Raw genomic sequence first — 13546 nt, 5'->3', positions numbered from 1 at the left:
CAGCACAAAGTAGAAGGGGTGAAACTTGATGGCTCTTCGAGCTACACTATATGGCTCACGGTTGCTACCTTACTTGACACGCTTTACATGCACCCCCGACGGAATAACATACCTATATGCCTTAAGAAAGTCTTAAAATGAGTCATCAAAGCTAATTTTGAAGTGAGCTGCCTTGAAATGGCCTACTTTACTCAAAGACCCGCCTTGACGATACAATGGCGACACGCCATCATCACTCTTGTGGCTTGAGGAAGACATGCTCAAGGAAATTCTACAAAGACGTGAGGAAAATTTGTTAGATGGCTGGACAAAAAGAAAAAAGAAAAGAAAATGGCACACCAGGCCCCACAGCCCAAGACCGCAGGAGCTCGGCAAGCCACACCAGGCCTCACGGCCTAGACGTTCTCACTCTCAGCCCAATGGCCTCGTGGCCCAATCCAAATGGAAAGGGGTTGGCACCCTTGCGCCTCCCTTTCTTTCTCATTTCATGCACGGGGCTCGAGCCCAGCAAAAAAAAAAAGGAAATGAAGCATGCGCTTCATCGACCCATCACCAACCTAACCCGTGCCAGGCCTAGTCCAACGCCCAGCATCCTGACCCAAGCCAGCCATACACTGAAGCCCTAAGCTCGCACTGCCAGCCCTTGACCCAAGCCGAGCCACCACCGCACTATGCTACCCACAACAACAGTGTCGTGGCCCCTTCAAGTGCTTTTTCAAGCCTTCTCGACCCTGTCGAACCAAATTTCAAATCGCGAGGCTCCCAAAAAATTACGAAGACAAGGAAAAATTAATTTTTTCTTACCTTGGTGCAGCGTGAAGATGAAGAAAGCAACGAAAGACAGTCTTTTGCATGGGCAAGTGTAGAAGATTGCTAGGGGAGGGGGAACAAATATCCTCTAGCTTTCTCTTTCTTGTAGGGTAGAATGAATTGCTTTCTAAAGTTTATTTAATTATCTACTTAAGGTAGACTTAAATAGACTTTAGGGGTAATTTATTTCACTTTCCTAGAAAGATCTAATTTCCAATTAAAGAGGGAATCTACATCAAAATACGAAACAATCCTACGTTCCTAAAACAAGAGAATATCTCTACACATGCTACCCTTTCCTGCGACACATGGACTTTTGGGTATAAAAAGATAAAATTACCCTTGAGGCACACTAGGATTCCCACAAGTATGCTTGACACGCCCCGATCTAAATATTTCCTAAATACCGGGATAGGCACATGCTGGCCGACACTCGAGGGTGACGAAAGACATTATTAAGTCAAATGCTAAAAACAAGGGATAAATAAGACTTAAAATATAAAAGAATAATGAATATGCATTTAAGGAACGTGTTCATAGCATACAACTAACTAAAACGCTAAAAGAAATAATATAAAATTGAATGAAACAAATGATGGATCCTACACCGAGAGGACTCGAAGATGCCGACACAAAAGTGCCTTAACACTTGATTGTATGCCTCGATTCTAAGTCCTAAATGGGGCGCAAAACAAAAATGAATGGACCAAGTTGATATATATATATACACACACACACACACACTAAAACAATTATCAACATACTAACCCCAAGGTTTTATGAATACACATATATCATGATAAAAATAGGTTTTCCAAAACCTAGGATGACGTGCAATGTCTCAAATCATAACTCATATATATCGTAATCACTAATGAATGTCCAATAACTTTCCAAGCCCCATGTCGACTCCCTGTCTATGTGCCAACAGCCAGAGGAAAATTACCCCCAGGCCTTGTGTCAGCTTCTTGTCCCTGTGCTAATAACCAGAGGAAAAACACTTCAGGCCCTATGCCAACACCATAACCGTCGCCCAGGACAGACCAGAATCTATCCCTCGTCCCGTAGCGGAATAAGGACCACTAGGTAAGTACAAAACCATTGAACATATTTATATATATATATATATATATATATATATATATATATATATATTTGAAAAGCAACTTCATAATATAAAGTCATCCATCATTTATACTATAAAAAGGTGATCGAAACATGTTCTAAATATTAGATCGTCATCCATCAGGTATCTGATGCGAGATTTATACGCGCACAAATTAAACCCTCGTTTGACAATTGTAGTATAGTTATAAGTAGGGATCGTTCTTGGCCGGGGATTAGGAGGGATTGCTAATCTAATGAAAACTGACTCAAAGATGTAAAAATATACTTCAAAACACGTAAACAAAATCAAAAGACTCTTAACTAAACTTGTATGACTCAAAACAAACTTAAAAGACTCAAAACAACTCAAAACAATAAAAAAGACTCAATTTAGACTCTAGGACTTGACTTGGACGAAAATAGAATTGGTTTTGACTCAAAAACACTCAAACTCACAATTAGGACAGATTTGACACAACTAAATAAAGGGGATTAGGTTTTTGACGAATTTAAAAGAAAAACAAGTAACTAAAAGACTTAAGTAAACTTTGGACGAATTTGGGGATATGGATGGGTGATTAGCTAGCTAGAGGGTCCTTCTCCACACATGACACACTTGCATACAAATTGATTTCCAGTTGCTTTTCGATAAACCATGAACCTCAACACCCTAGATTAACCGTGACATCACTAATTAACCCTCAGATTTTCCTTAAGTTATTGGATTGGATGACATCATACGACAACCCAAAGCATTCTTCAAAAGTCCCCTACATGACATCATAATAGAGATACAATCAAAGATCATTACGTTCTATGAAAATCATAAGTATTGACAAAGCACTTGTAACTATGACATCATGATACTCATGCTAGGAATTTACTTAACATGATTGTGAAAACAACTGGAATTAATCAATTCATATTGCAAATATAATCATGGTTTCAAAGTCTCCCCTAGCTAAAACAAGTTTAGCTCCTCATGTTTACAACAAAACAAAGAGAATATAAATTAAACATTGAAAACAAAGATTGAATACACCTAGAAACGCTCCAACAATCCAAGCTTGAATAGCCAAAACGTCCAAGGCTTCTCCTCTCTTCTTTCTCCTTCTTTGTTGCGGCACAATAGCATAAGGTCTAGGGATAATTGGTTTGGGGGATGGAAGTGTGGAATGGAAAAATGGTGTTTGGATTATAAGGGGAGAGATGGGAAGCTCACGGCTAGGGAAGGGAGAATGTGTTTGTAATGTGTTGTGTATGAAAATGAGATGTTCCATGAATGAATGAATGCAAGGGTATTTATAGGAGTAGTGGAGGGAACATATGGCTATGTCATTTGTGGGTGAAGTAGGTGGATGTTGTAGGTGAAGTAGGTGGATGTTGTAGGTGAAGTGGATGTTGTAGGTGAAGTAGGTGGATGTTGTAGGTGAAGTAGGTGGATGTTGTAGGTGAAGTGGATGTTGTAGGTGAAGTAGGTGGATGTTGTAGGTGAAGTAGGTGGATGATATGTTAAGTGATAAGTGATAAGTGATATGATATGTGGTTATGATATGATAAGTGGTTAAGTGGTGATGATAAGTGATAAGTGATTAAGTGATATGATATGTGGTGATGATAAGTGATAAGTGCATGTGGGTTAACTAATGAAGGAAATGCATGTGCAATGACAATGTGTTAGAATGGATGTGTGTTATGCATGACATGATTGGGATTAGGAAAGGTTTAAATGTCCTAAAACTAAAGAGAACAAGGTTCCAACACTTTGGCTCCAATTAGGTCTTCAATTTCGTCCAACACTTTGGCTTCAAGCATAAGCTATCCGTCCTTAGCCCAAAAGTGCTCCAAAAGTCTCCAAAATGCATCTTTTTGCTCCTTTAGCCCTTTCGACCTACAAACACACGAAAATAGCTTAAAGTACTAAAATAACTAAAGAAACATAACGTAAATGCACGAGAACAAGCCATTTAAGTCGCATGAAAATGCTCCTATCAGTATCCTATAAAGAACATGGGTTATAGGAAAAATAGTAATAATTCAAATTAGTCTCAATAAGCATGTTATCTCAAAGCGTTTCATAGAACATAATTGTTAAATCATGCTTTTCCATGTATGCATTTCTACTATTAAAACATGCATTTTTAGAAAACATCCATTCACAGATACTTCGCCGCTGAAGAGCTACGCAAACTAGTGAATACGAAAACACCACAACAATTGCCCCTAAGCACATAAAGGGTACAATTAATCAAACTCTACTCAGCCGATTTAATTTGGGAAAACGGACTTCAAAAACAAGTCTAGGACGTCGAAATTAGCTTAGGAGGGGTTTCAGACGAAACTAGAAAAGTCAACCCAAAGTCAAAGTCAACGGTTCAGGGGTCCGAGTCGGACCGAGTCAATCGAGTATGGGCTTAGGGTTCAAGGGTCTAAGGGTTTTAGGTTAAAGGGTATTGGGCTTGAAAGCCCGGCCCAATGCCTTTGGGTTTTTAAAAAGAAAATAAATAAATAAATAAATAAAAATAATTGGGTTGGGCTTGGGTAATCCAGCCTAAGGCCTAGACTTAAAAGGATTTGGGTTTGGGGTAATTGGGTTGGGTCTCAGCTCAAATGGGTTTGGATTTCAAGGCAAACGGGTTAGGTTGACCCGTTTTTAGGCCAAGCTTTTGGCCGATTTTTGGGTTGATTTTCCAAGGCTTATAACTTCTTCGATATTCAATGAAATTGGGTGATTCAAAAAGAAAAGTTGTAGCACTCAGCGAGACGAAGAGATTGTGAAATTGCAAACCTGGATGGATCAATGTTAAACAGCAATATGCAGGATTGAAATATGATTCAATCCTGGTTCTTCACACCAAAAATTAAATCACAACAAAATGAGAAAATAAACAAAGACAGAGTATTTGTACGAAATCTCGCACGAGGAAAAAACCCTCCACACAGGAGAGAAAAACCTCAAGGCACACAGCCAATTTCACTAAGAAAAACGCAAGGACTTATACAAGACTCAATTGATACTTTCTTACACCATAACATAAGCTTGATCAAATACTCTTGTCTTGTCGAACACGTCCTCTTCACCTTCTCTTGGATGAACACTGATTCACGCAGGTTGATGATCTTCCTCACAAGTGAAGCTTACACAATGTTCCATGATGAATGAATGAATGATATGTTATGTTCTCAGATTATCACCTCGATAAAACTAAGAACCTAACTACCTTTAGTTTCTCCCCCTTGACCTTATAAAACAATCTCCCAATTTGATTAGCGTGCAAAAGGTCTACATTTAAACCACCAGCGCAACCCTTTATATACTAGGTTACAATTAACCCTAATAAACAAATAGATTGGCCCTATTTAAACCTCTTCCTTATTTAAGACTCTTTTCTGATTTGAATAGAACCCTAGAGTCCCACACCTAATCAATCTTTAATAGGGAAAACAAATCCTAAATGAATGCAAATGATTCTTACCAGAAAAAAACTTTGCCGTGCAATCTTGGTCAATCAGGCTCCTCATTTAACGCAGACTCCAACCTTTGCAAGTTACAAAAAAAAATCCTAAGACTAGGAATAATCAACTTACAGACTCTTTACATTTGCTAGGAAATAGCCAAACTTAAATACACTTTCAGATTGATATTTTGCAGGCTAGCTCATCATGGTTTGGTCGGAACTTGCCTCGAAAAGGGGCATTGCTTGACGGAAAACTGGGAAATAAACCTCCGAGTTGTTTCTCACCACAAACCTTCACCAAAGCACCTAAAATGAGTCATAACTAGAGTTTGATCAATCTAAGAGAAAGATTAGAGAAAGTTTCGAAGCTTACCAAGGTCGAGGGACGAAAAATCTCGCCAGAGTCAAACTCCAAACAGTGGGGGTACCACTGTGCAGAGAGAGAATGTGTGAGAAAGAGAGAGAGAGAGCGAGCGTAGCAAGGTGGTGTGGTGGTGTCGTCGTCGTCGAAGTCGCCTTGGGTGTAGGGTGAATGGGGGTGTGTGTGTGTGAGAGATGATTCTTGGGGAAGGAAGGAGGGAGTTGCAGAGAAAGGGAGAGAGAGGACTCACGGGTCCAAGGGAAAAGAGAAGAAAGCGGGCCGGGTAGGGGAGACCAAAAAGGAAAGAAGGCCTCACGGGCACACACAATAAAACCCAAAAACAATTTTTTTTAAATAAAAACCCAAGACTATTTTTAAAATCGGGAGTGGGATGTAACAACGCAACAGACAATAACGGCTCAATCGAGGTCAAAAGTGATCAAAATGGTATTTATTCAAAACCCTATCATCACTCCTCATCAAATCCTCCCTACAAGGTAACTCCTAATCATTCTTTTCAAATTGGAATTAATTACCAAATTAATTGCAAGTTATTATTTGACATAATATCTTGCAATTAGAGCAAAAATTCCACCATAAGTGGCCGGTCCCTATTTCGCCAAATAGGGCTGGCCACACCCTTATATATAGCACCACATTTCTCCAAAAACCTATTGTTTCTCAAATTCTAACTTTGGCATCGAAAATTCTTCGCCCAAAGCCCCCCCCCCCCAATTCATCGTGGATTCGTGAGACTTTTACCCTTAATCTTAGATGTTATTATTTTACAGATGTATTTTCGTCAAATGAGAAGACGGCGAAAATTTGCATTCACAATTATGATCTTTTTGTTCAACACATTGATCATGTCTGGGTTCAAACTCAGTTTCAAACCCTCACCCTTATTTACCTTTCAAGTTCCAAGTAAAAAGTCAGGAATTTAAATCCCCATTCCTCAAATTTATATTTGTCAACTAGCTTTTCATATTCTATTGGGCCTCTATACATAATTTATTTGGGCTCATAGGCCCATGAAGCAGTCCAATATAGACGCATTCCTAAACGAAGGGCCCAGATCCTTCTGGAATCCACAAATCTAATGTAAAAGATTACTCCTGGAACCAACAAAAATTCCAGAAGAACATCAAAAGCTAATTTCTCTAACTTCAATTTTGTTCACCACTATTTAATGAAGCGTATACTCATCATCCTATTTATTAACGATAAATAAGTTTGAATTTTAAAATTTATGATTATACATTACACGAATCTCAAAATCCAAATTCATCTAATAAATAAGAAGTAAGCAACAAAAACGCCCTCTAATTTCTCTTCCTATTCTGTGGTTTCTTAACCAACACGATCTCGGACTCTGATTTCTGAGAACATCAAAAGCTTCCAAATACGACCAACGAGCAGAGAGAGATGGATTTCGAGCTGAGAAGAGCGAGAGAGAAGCTAGAGAAGGAGCAGAAGGAGAGGAAAGAGAGTGCGAGGCGGAAATTGGAGAAGGAGAAGAAGGCCAAAGAGGAAGGTAAGAAGCAGAGAGAAGCCATTGACGCCGAGCGGTCCAGACGCCTCTTCGATGCCGCCCAAGCCCAACTCAAGGTCCCTTCTCAATTCCCATTAATTAATTTCCGGATTGCTTTTGATTGTTGAAATTGGTCATTTTTTTCTTCTTGAATTTAAGCTTGTTTTGTACACTGATTGCTCCAACTGTTTAGGAAGGGTGTTTGAACTTGCATTGGGTTTCGAAATTTTGTGACTTTATTTGTAGAAAATCGCCTAGTTGTTCGAAAGCTCATGACTTTATTGGTAGAAAATCGAGTATTTCTTCAAATTTTTATGACTCGATTCATAGAAAATTGAGTAATTCTTTGAAAATTTATGACTTTATTGATAGCAAATCTTCGCTTTTTTCGTTTATCCCTGTAAATTTTAGAACACACAATGGCAATCAATGTCGTTGGAATCGAATAGCTAGTGCCAGATGTTATTCTTATTTTTTCGGAGCATAGGCCTTATGATTACAATGTGCCCGGGTAAATCTTAATGGCTATTGATTTGTTCCTACCGTCCTAAATGTACCAAATATGTATCACATGAATTTGAATCAGTATGGACCTGCTTCCTTTAATCTACATTACCTAAAAAAGCCGTATTTTATCTTTGTTATTAGGGTAGTGATGTGGGAGGTTCAAATTTTTTTCAGTTGATTAATTGGTTTTTTTTTTTTTTTTTTAATAATTCCAACTATATTTCTTCAGGCTGATCAACAAATGCAAGAAAGTTTACTTGTCGGACGGGGAATCATGTTTTACCGCGTATTTGAAGCTGTACGTTGCCAGGGTAGTGGAGATAAGATTAAGTTGCCAGCTTCCTGCTTCAACGAATTGCAAGATCAAGGTGCGTTTGATCAAGGTCCCTTGTACTTTAAGTTGTCAACAGTACATCAAGGGGGCTCGTCAGAAATGATTGATGCTGATAAGGACAAGGGTAGGAGCACGCATTCAGGCGTTTTGGAGTTCACTGCAGATGAAGGTTTTGTTGGGCTTCCTCCTCATGTATGGCAGAACTTATTTCCGACAGATACACCAAATATTCCTTTGATAGAAGTTCTCTATGTCTGGCTTTCTAAAGGGACTTATGCAAAACTTCAACCTCTTAGGGTAGGTTTTTCAGACTTGCCCAATCACAAGGCCATCCTCGAAACAAGCCTTCGTCAGCATGCCACCCTTTCTGAGGATGATATATTTACAGTCAACTACGGGGAGCTGGTATATAAGTTACAGGTCCTTGAATTAAAACCCTCTTCAAGTGTATCTGTTCTAGAAACGGATATTGAAGTTGACATAGTTGGTGCTGATAATGATTTGGAGAAGACTCATGAAAATGTCCTAAAACCACTTATATTTGGAACGTTAGAATCTGGAACAGTTGACGAAGGGCACTACACGTATTACAAGTTTACCATAGATAATGATACTTGGGAGAAAATTGCTTTGGGAGATGCGAAAGTTGAGGTGAGGATAGAAGCGGAGCCAAATTCTGGAGATACTGATATTTACATCTCCAAGCATCCTCTAATATTCCCAACAAGGCACCAGCATGAATGGTCATCCCATGACATTGGTTCGAAGGTATTGATCCTTGGCTCAAAAGACAAGAGCTTGGAAGCAGGAACTTACAGTGTTGGTGTGTACGGGTTTAAGGGAACAACCAAGTACCAAGTATCAGTGAATGTTCAAGATGACAGTAATCGGATGATAGGTCAGCAGGCTGTTTCGTCCTCATCACCAATGGACATGGATACTGTAGAGTGTAAGAATTGTAAGCGTTATATACCCAGTCGCACATTATCGCTTCATGAAGCCTATTGTAGCAGACATAATGTTGTTTGTCAGCATGCTGGTTGCGGAGTTGTTCTCAGGGTTGAGGAGGCCAAGAATCACGTCCATTGTCCGAAATGTGAGCAAGCTTTTCATCAGGGGGAAATGGAAAAGCACATGAAAGTGTTCCATGAGCCACTTCACTGCTCCTGTGGAATTGTGCTCGAGAAGGAAGAGATGGTAAGAACTATTCTACCCCTCCTCCGTATTGCATCATTACATTTTTCATTTACTTTCATTGCTAAAAATTTTCTTTCAAATTAGATCATTAACTATGAATTTCTTGTAACGGGCCTAATGGCTGAAATTTTCTGTTTTTGCCGTGTGCTCAGGTGCAACACCAAGCATCCGTTTGCCCCCTTCGCCTAATCGCATGTCGATTCTGTGGGGACATGGTTCAAGCTGGAAACTCCGCTATAGATGTTCGGGACAGAATGAGAGGATTGTCTGAGCACGAGAGTGCATGTGGGTCAAGAACAGCCCCGTGTGACTCATGCGGGCGTTCTGTCATGCTGAAGGAGATGGACATCCACCGGGTTGCCGTGCATCAAAAGAACTAAAATCGTCACACGCGAGTTCCCCGGCATTGTCTAAGCTTGCTTGCATGTGTGTTTGAATTGCATCCTTTGTGCATGTGACGATGCGTCTGTGTTGTCTTGGACAAACAAGTGGGAACATTTGGGAAAGATGTCTGCCCACTCGCTGCTGTGGATTATTTGTGTTTTCCAAAGAAAATATGTTTGTTAAGCTGTCTGACAAATGACATTGTAGTCCCAATTTGATATCCTATGTGTTTTTCTTGTGTATTCTTGATAAACTAGCGTTTGTATAAATATAGAGAATGATCCGTTTGGGACGTGTTTGTACATGTGTCTTACAAAAGACATTGTCGACGCACCTCAAAACAAGTCTTTCTCTTGCAAAGAACTATTTTGTCACCATTTAATCTCTCATCATCACGCGAGTCACGTGTTCAGAGAGACGAGTAACCAAAGCGGGACATGCAAACTTGTATCATATGTTTGCAAGGCCAAATTGGATTAATAATCCATGTGGTGATGGTAAAGCTTGTTAACAAATTTTATCCAAAAGTAAGAATTCTGTCAAATCTCTGTTAGGATTTAAACCCCCACCCGACCATCATCCCTTCTCCACCATCTTTAGCACCCTCCCTTTCAATCAATCCCACCACCTTTTTCTCTATAGTCATGAGTCACCTGCAATTTTCTCCATCTATGTCTTATATTTATCAAAATTGCTACTTTTATCACATTTTTCATACCACATATGTATCATATCTCTAATAGAAGTGGAGTCTGCCAACATGTTTGGGTTACATCTCTATTAAAGATGTGGTATAAAAAATGTGATAAGAGTAGCGGGCTGCAGCCGAAATGTATGCTACTGTATCCAATTGATTGCTATCAATATAAATTCACATTTTGACATTCCTAGTTCTCCTTTGTGTTGGTCCAAGTGATTCGACTGCGATGAACATTTTGTTATGGTGGATTGCAGGAAGCAATGACGAAAGGTACACTGGAACGCACAAGAGAGCCACCCAGTTTTCAACGGTGAAGATGACAGCGAGAACGACCCCCCTGCCCAGGAATTTGAGAAGGAGCCCGCAGTTGTCCTGACAAAACGCACTTCTCAAAGGAATACACCATTGCCAAGCAAATGTAGCGGTTCTTCATCAGCATCAACTCCCGAGGACGATGCTCAGAAGGTCATCCCTTACGAGGGTGTTGTGACTTTTGTTTTTCGGCTTAGGAGGTCGACGTATCTGCAGTCCAGAGGGGCATTGTAGAGGAATTGTAGGGGGCATTGTCGACATATCATACCACATTTATTAGGAATCATCTCCAAATTACGAGGTCTCTATGTTTTGATGTCCCTTGATCCACGCTAATCGGACCTAATGTGAGAGCTGTCCTAGGCGGGATGCGCACCGTACTTAGACCCAGTCACTGTGAAATTGACCCCGAGAGATACTCTAATGTAACATTGCAAATATCCACAAATATTAAGGCTAATTTTTAGCAATATTCGTTAGATCAGTGACGCCATTAAAACTATGCATTAATCGCAAGAAAGTCTCTTTACTTTTTATGTCTAGTGTCGAAAGATGAATACAAAAATGACTCATTAGACTGACTCGTTAGACAGCTTTAGCGAAGTTTATCTCCAACTCCACTTATCCTTGTGAACAGTAGAATTTCTTCGTCCATGGAAACTACTTTACTTCTTCCACAGAGAACCAAAATTCCACAAACCAAATCCACCGCATTGATCCCAAAAAAATGTTGGAAAATAAATTAAAAAAAATCCAGCAAACCCCTTCTCCTGATTGGACGGTGCATATTTAATGTGATCAAAGTAGAAAAAAATAAAAACAGACAATGCATTCCAGCTCATCTCTGATTGGCGGGTTGGACTTGGCTGTGGGGCCCAGTCAACTCATACTGCTCCTCCTCTTTCCTTCTTTTCTGGTTCCCCCGGTATCTGACTCTTGTGAGAGAGAATTGACGAGGTGATGACGGCTGCGGATGCGACGACGTCGTCTTCGCCGTCGACGGCGGCGGCGATCCCATCGAACCTCGCTCTCCTCGCTGCGCTCCTAGCATGCGCTCTCGCTCAGTTCCTCAAGCTCTTCACCACCTGGTCAGTACAATCTCTCATTTCTGCAGCTCAATTTTGCGATTTGAAATTAAATTTGGAATTTCTAGGGTGAAATTGGTGTGGAATTCAGTCTTTTGTGAGTGTTTTTAGGTACAAAGAAAAGAGATGGGACTCGAAGAAAATGCTCGATTCCGGCGGGATGCCGTCGTCACATTCCGCCACGGTGACAGCTCTGGCCGTCGCCGTTGGCCTTAAGGACGGCACCGGAGGACCTGCCTTCGCCATTGCCTTTGTCTTAGCTTGCATTGTATGTACAAAAATTTCAACGTTTTCCCTTCATTTCATGTTTAGCTGCAACGTCGCCGTTTTGGTAAACATATGTGAACGTTTTCAGGTTATGTATGATGCCTCAGGTGTGAGACTTCATGCTGGTCGGCAAGCCGAGGTAACTCTTTGAGCTTTGCGTTACATAAAATTGTAATCTTGTTTTTTTTTTTCTAACTCGTTATGTTGTTAGAATGTCAATTTGAAAAATCGATTGGGTTGGTTTTTGTTTGGATATGTGCCTCGAGTTATTAGTATTGCACGTAACATATCAGACTGCTTGATAAGAGAATGTTTTCACACTTGTGTGTGTGATAATCGTGAACTATTGTTGCAGTTGCTGAACCAAATAGTGTGTGAGCTTCCTCCAGAGCATCCTTTGTCCAGCGTTAGACCTCTGCGCGATTCACTTGGACATACTCCGCTACAGGTTTGTTGCACTACTCTTGATTGTTGCACATCCCTTGAGATTTGAGTTTGTCATGAGATTAGCTGTGTTTGCTGCCTATGATTTGTTGATCCCATTCTGCATTTTGGTCCTCAAATTACCCACCAAATCAATACAGAATCTCCGATTTAACGATAAAAGGATTGTTTTTCTCATAATTTGTTTTCCTACCCCGAGAAGTAAATCAGTTGAACATGTTTTGTAAGCAATGACACGATGTGCGACATAGCTGTCTAATGATAATTCGTTTACACGTATGCAATACTCCTCTTTCCGTGTCTGGAAATGATGTTATTTGGTAGATGTTGTTTCACCGGACAAGACCGGAGTGTTATTCATTGACCATCGTGTATTTTTCTCTGATCACTAATAATTTTATCAGTATGAAACAATCACAAGGTTTTGCTTTAGAATAATTCGGGCTAAAATAACCAATCAACATAGTTAATCGAAAAGTCTCGGTGACCATTTTTCATTTGGTTTGGTCTCAGGTTGCTGCAGGTGCTGTGTTGGGATGCATAGTAGCTTACCTAATGAGTAACACCAAATAAGATACCTTTGCGACCAAATACCGATTCTTTGAGCTTCACACTAGTGGACTGTTAACTAGATGCAGTAGTTTTGGCAACGGCAGAGAAAGAGCTGATGTAAGATGAACTCCTAGTTTACCGAAAGCGTGTAATGTAAAGTTGTTTAGGGAATAGGGGCCTCCACCCAAATGTTGGGGACTTCTAATTTTTTATGGATTTGAACATTGTTCTTGTTGTGTATACAGAAGTTACCTTCACTGAATAAAGACACCCCCTTGTGAAACTCTTGATGTTCCAGCTGATGTTGTTCCTATTTACTTGGGCGTCAATTTTTTCTGTGACTTACCCTTAACACGCCTCACGGGCTCTTACATGAGTCATGACTTGCGCAGATGTGCGTAGCTGGTCCATCAACACAATAGCCTGTCGACCGTCCTGCAACTATCCTACAATGATTTAAATCAGATTAGGTTTGATTCGTCCATCATTCCATTGTG

At 40.1% G+C, this 13546-nt stretch overlaps 2 protein-coding genes across 2 annotated transcripts; both read left to right on the top strand.

Annotated features, from left to right (window-relative positions):
- The first annotated feature begins 6910 nt into the window (after positions 1-6910).
- Positions 6911-9988, top strand: LOC137739677 (uncharacterized). Its single transcript, XM_068479338.2, has 3 exons — positions 6911-7344; positions 8004-9305; positions 9458-9988. Exons 1-3 carry the CDS (start codon positions 7162-7164, stop codon positions 9683-9685), a joined length of 1713 nt encoding a protein of 570 aa, XP_068335439.2. The 5' UTR covers positions 6911-7161; the 3' UTR covers positions 9686-9988.
- Positions 9989-11568: 1580 nt separating this feature from the next.
- LOC137740194 (uncharacterized) lies at positions 11569-13332 on the top strand. Its single transcript, XM_068480019.2, has 5 exons — positions 11569-11789; positions 11898-12054; positions 12142-12192; positions 12409-12501; positions 13011-13332. The coding sequence occupies exons 1-5, from the start codon at positions 11662-11664 to the stop codon at positions 13068-13070; spliced, it is 489 nt and encodes a 162-aa protein (XP_068336120.2). The 5' UTR covers positions 11569-11661; the 3' UTR covers positions 13071-13332.
- Positions 13333-13546: the final 214 nt, after the last annotated feature.

The sequence above is a fragment of the Pyrus communis genome, chromosome 9, assembly GCF_041283825.1.
Source record: "Pyrus communis isolate YQ-2024b chromosome 9, ASM4128382v1, whole genome shotgun sequence".
Taxonomy (NCBI): Eukaryota; Viridiplantae; Streptophyta; class Magnoliopsida; order Rosales; family Rosaceae; genus Pyrus; species Pyrus communis.
The sequence above is the reverse complement of the archived record's forward strand: the minus strand, read 5'-3'. Positions and strand labels throughout refer to the sequence as shown.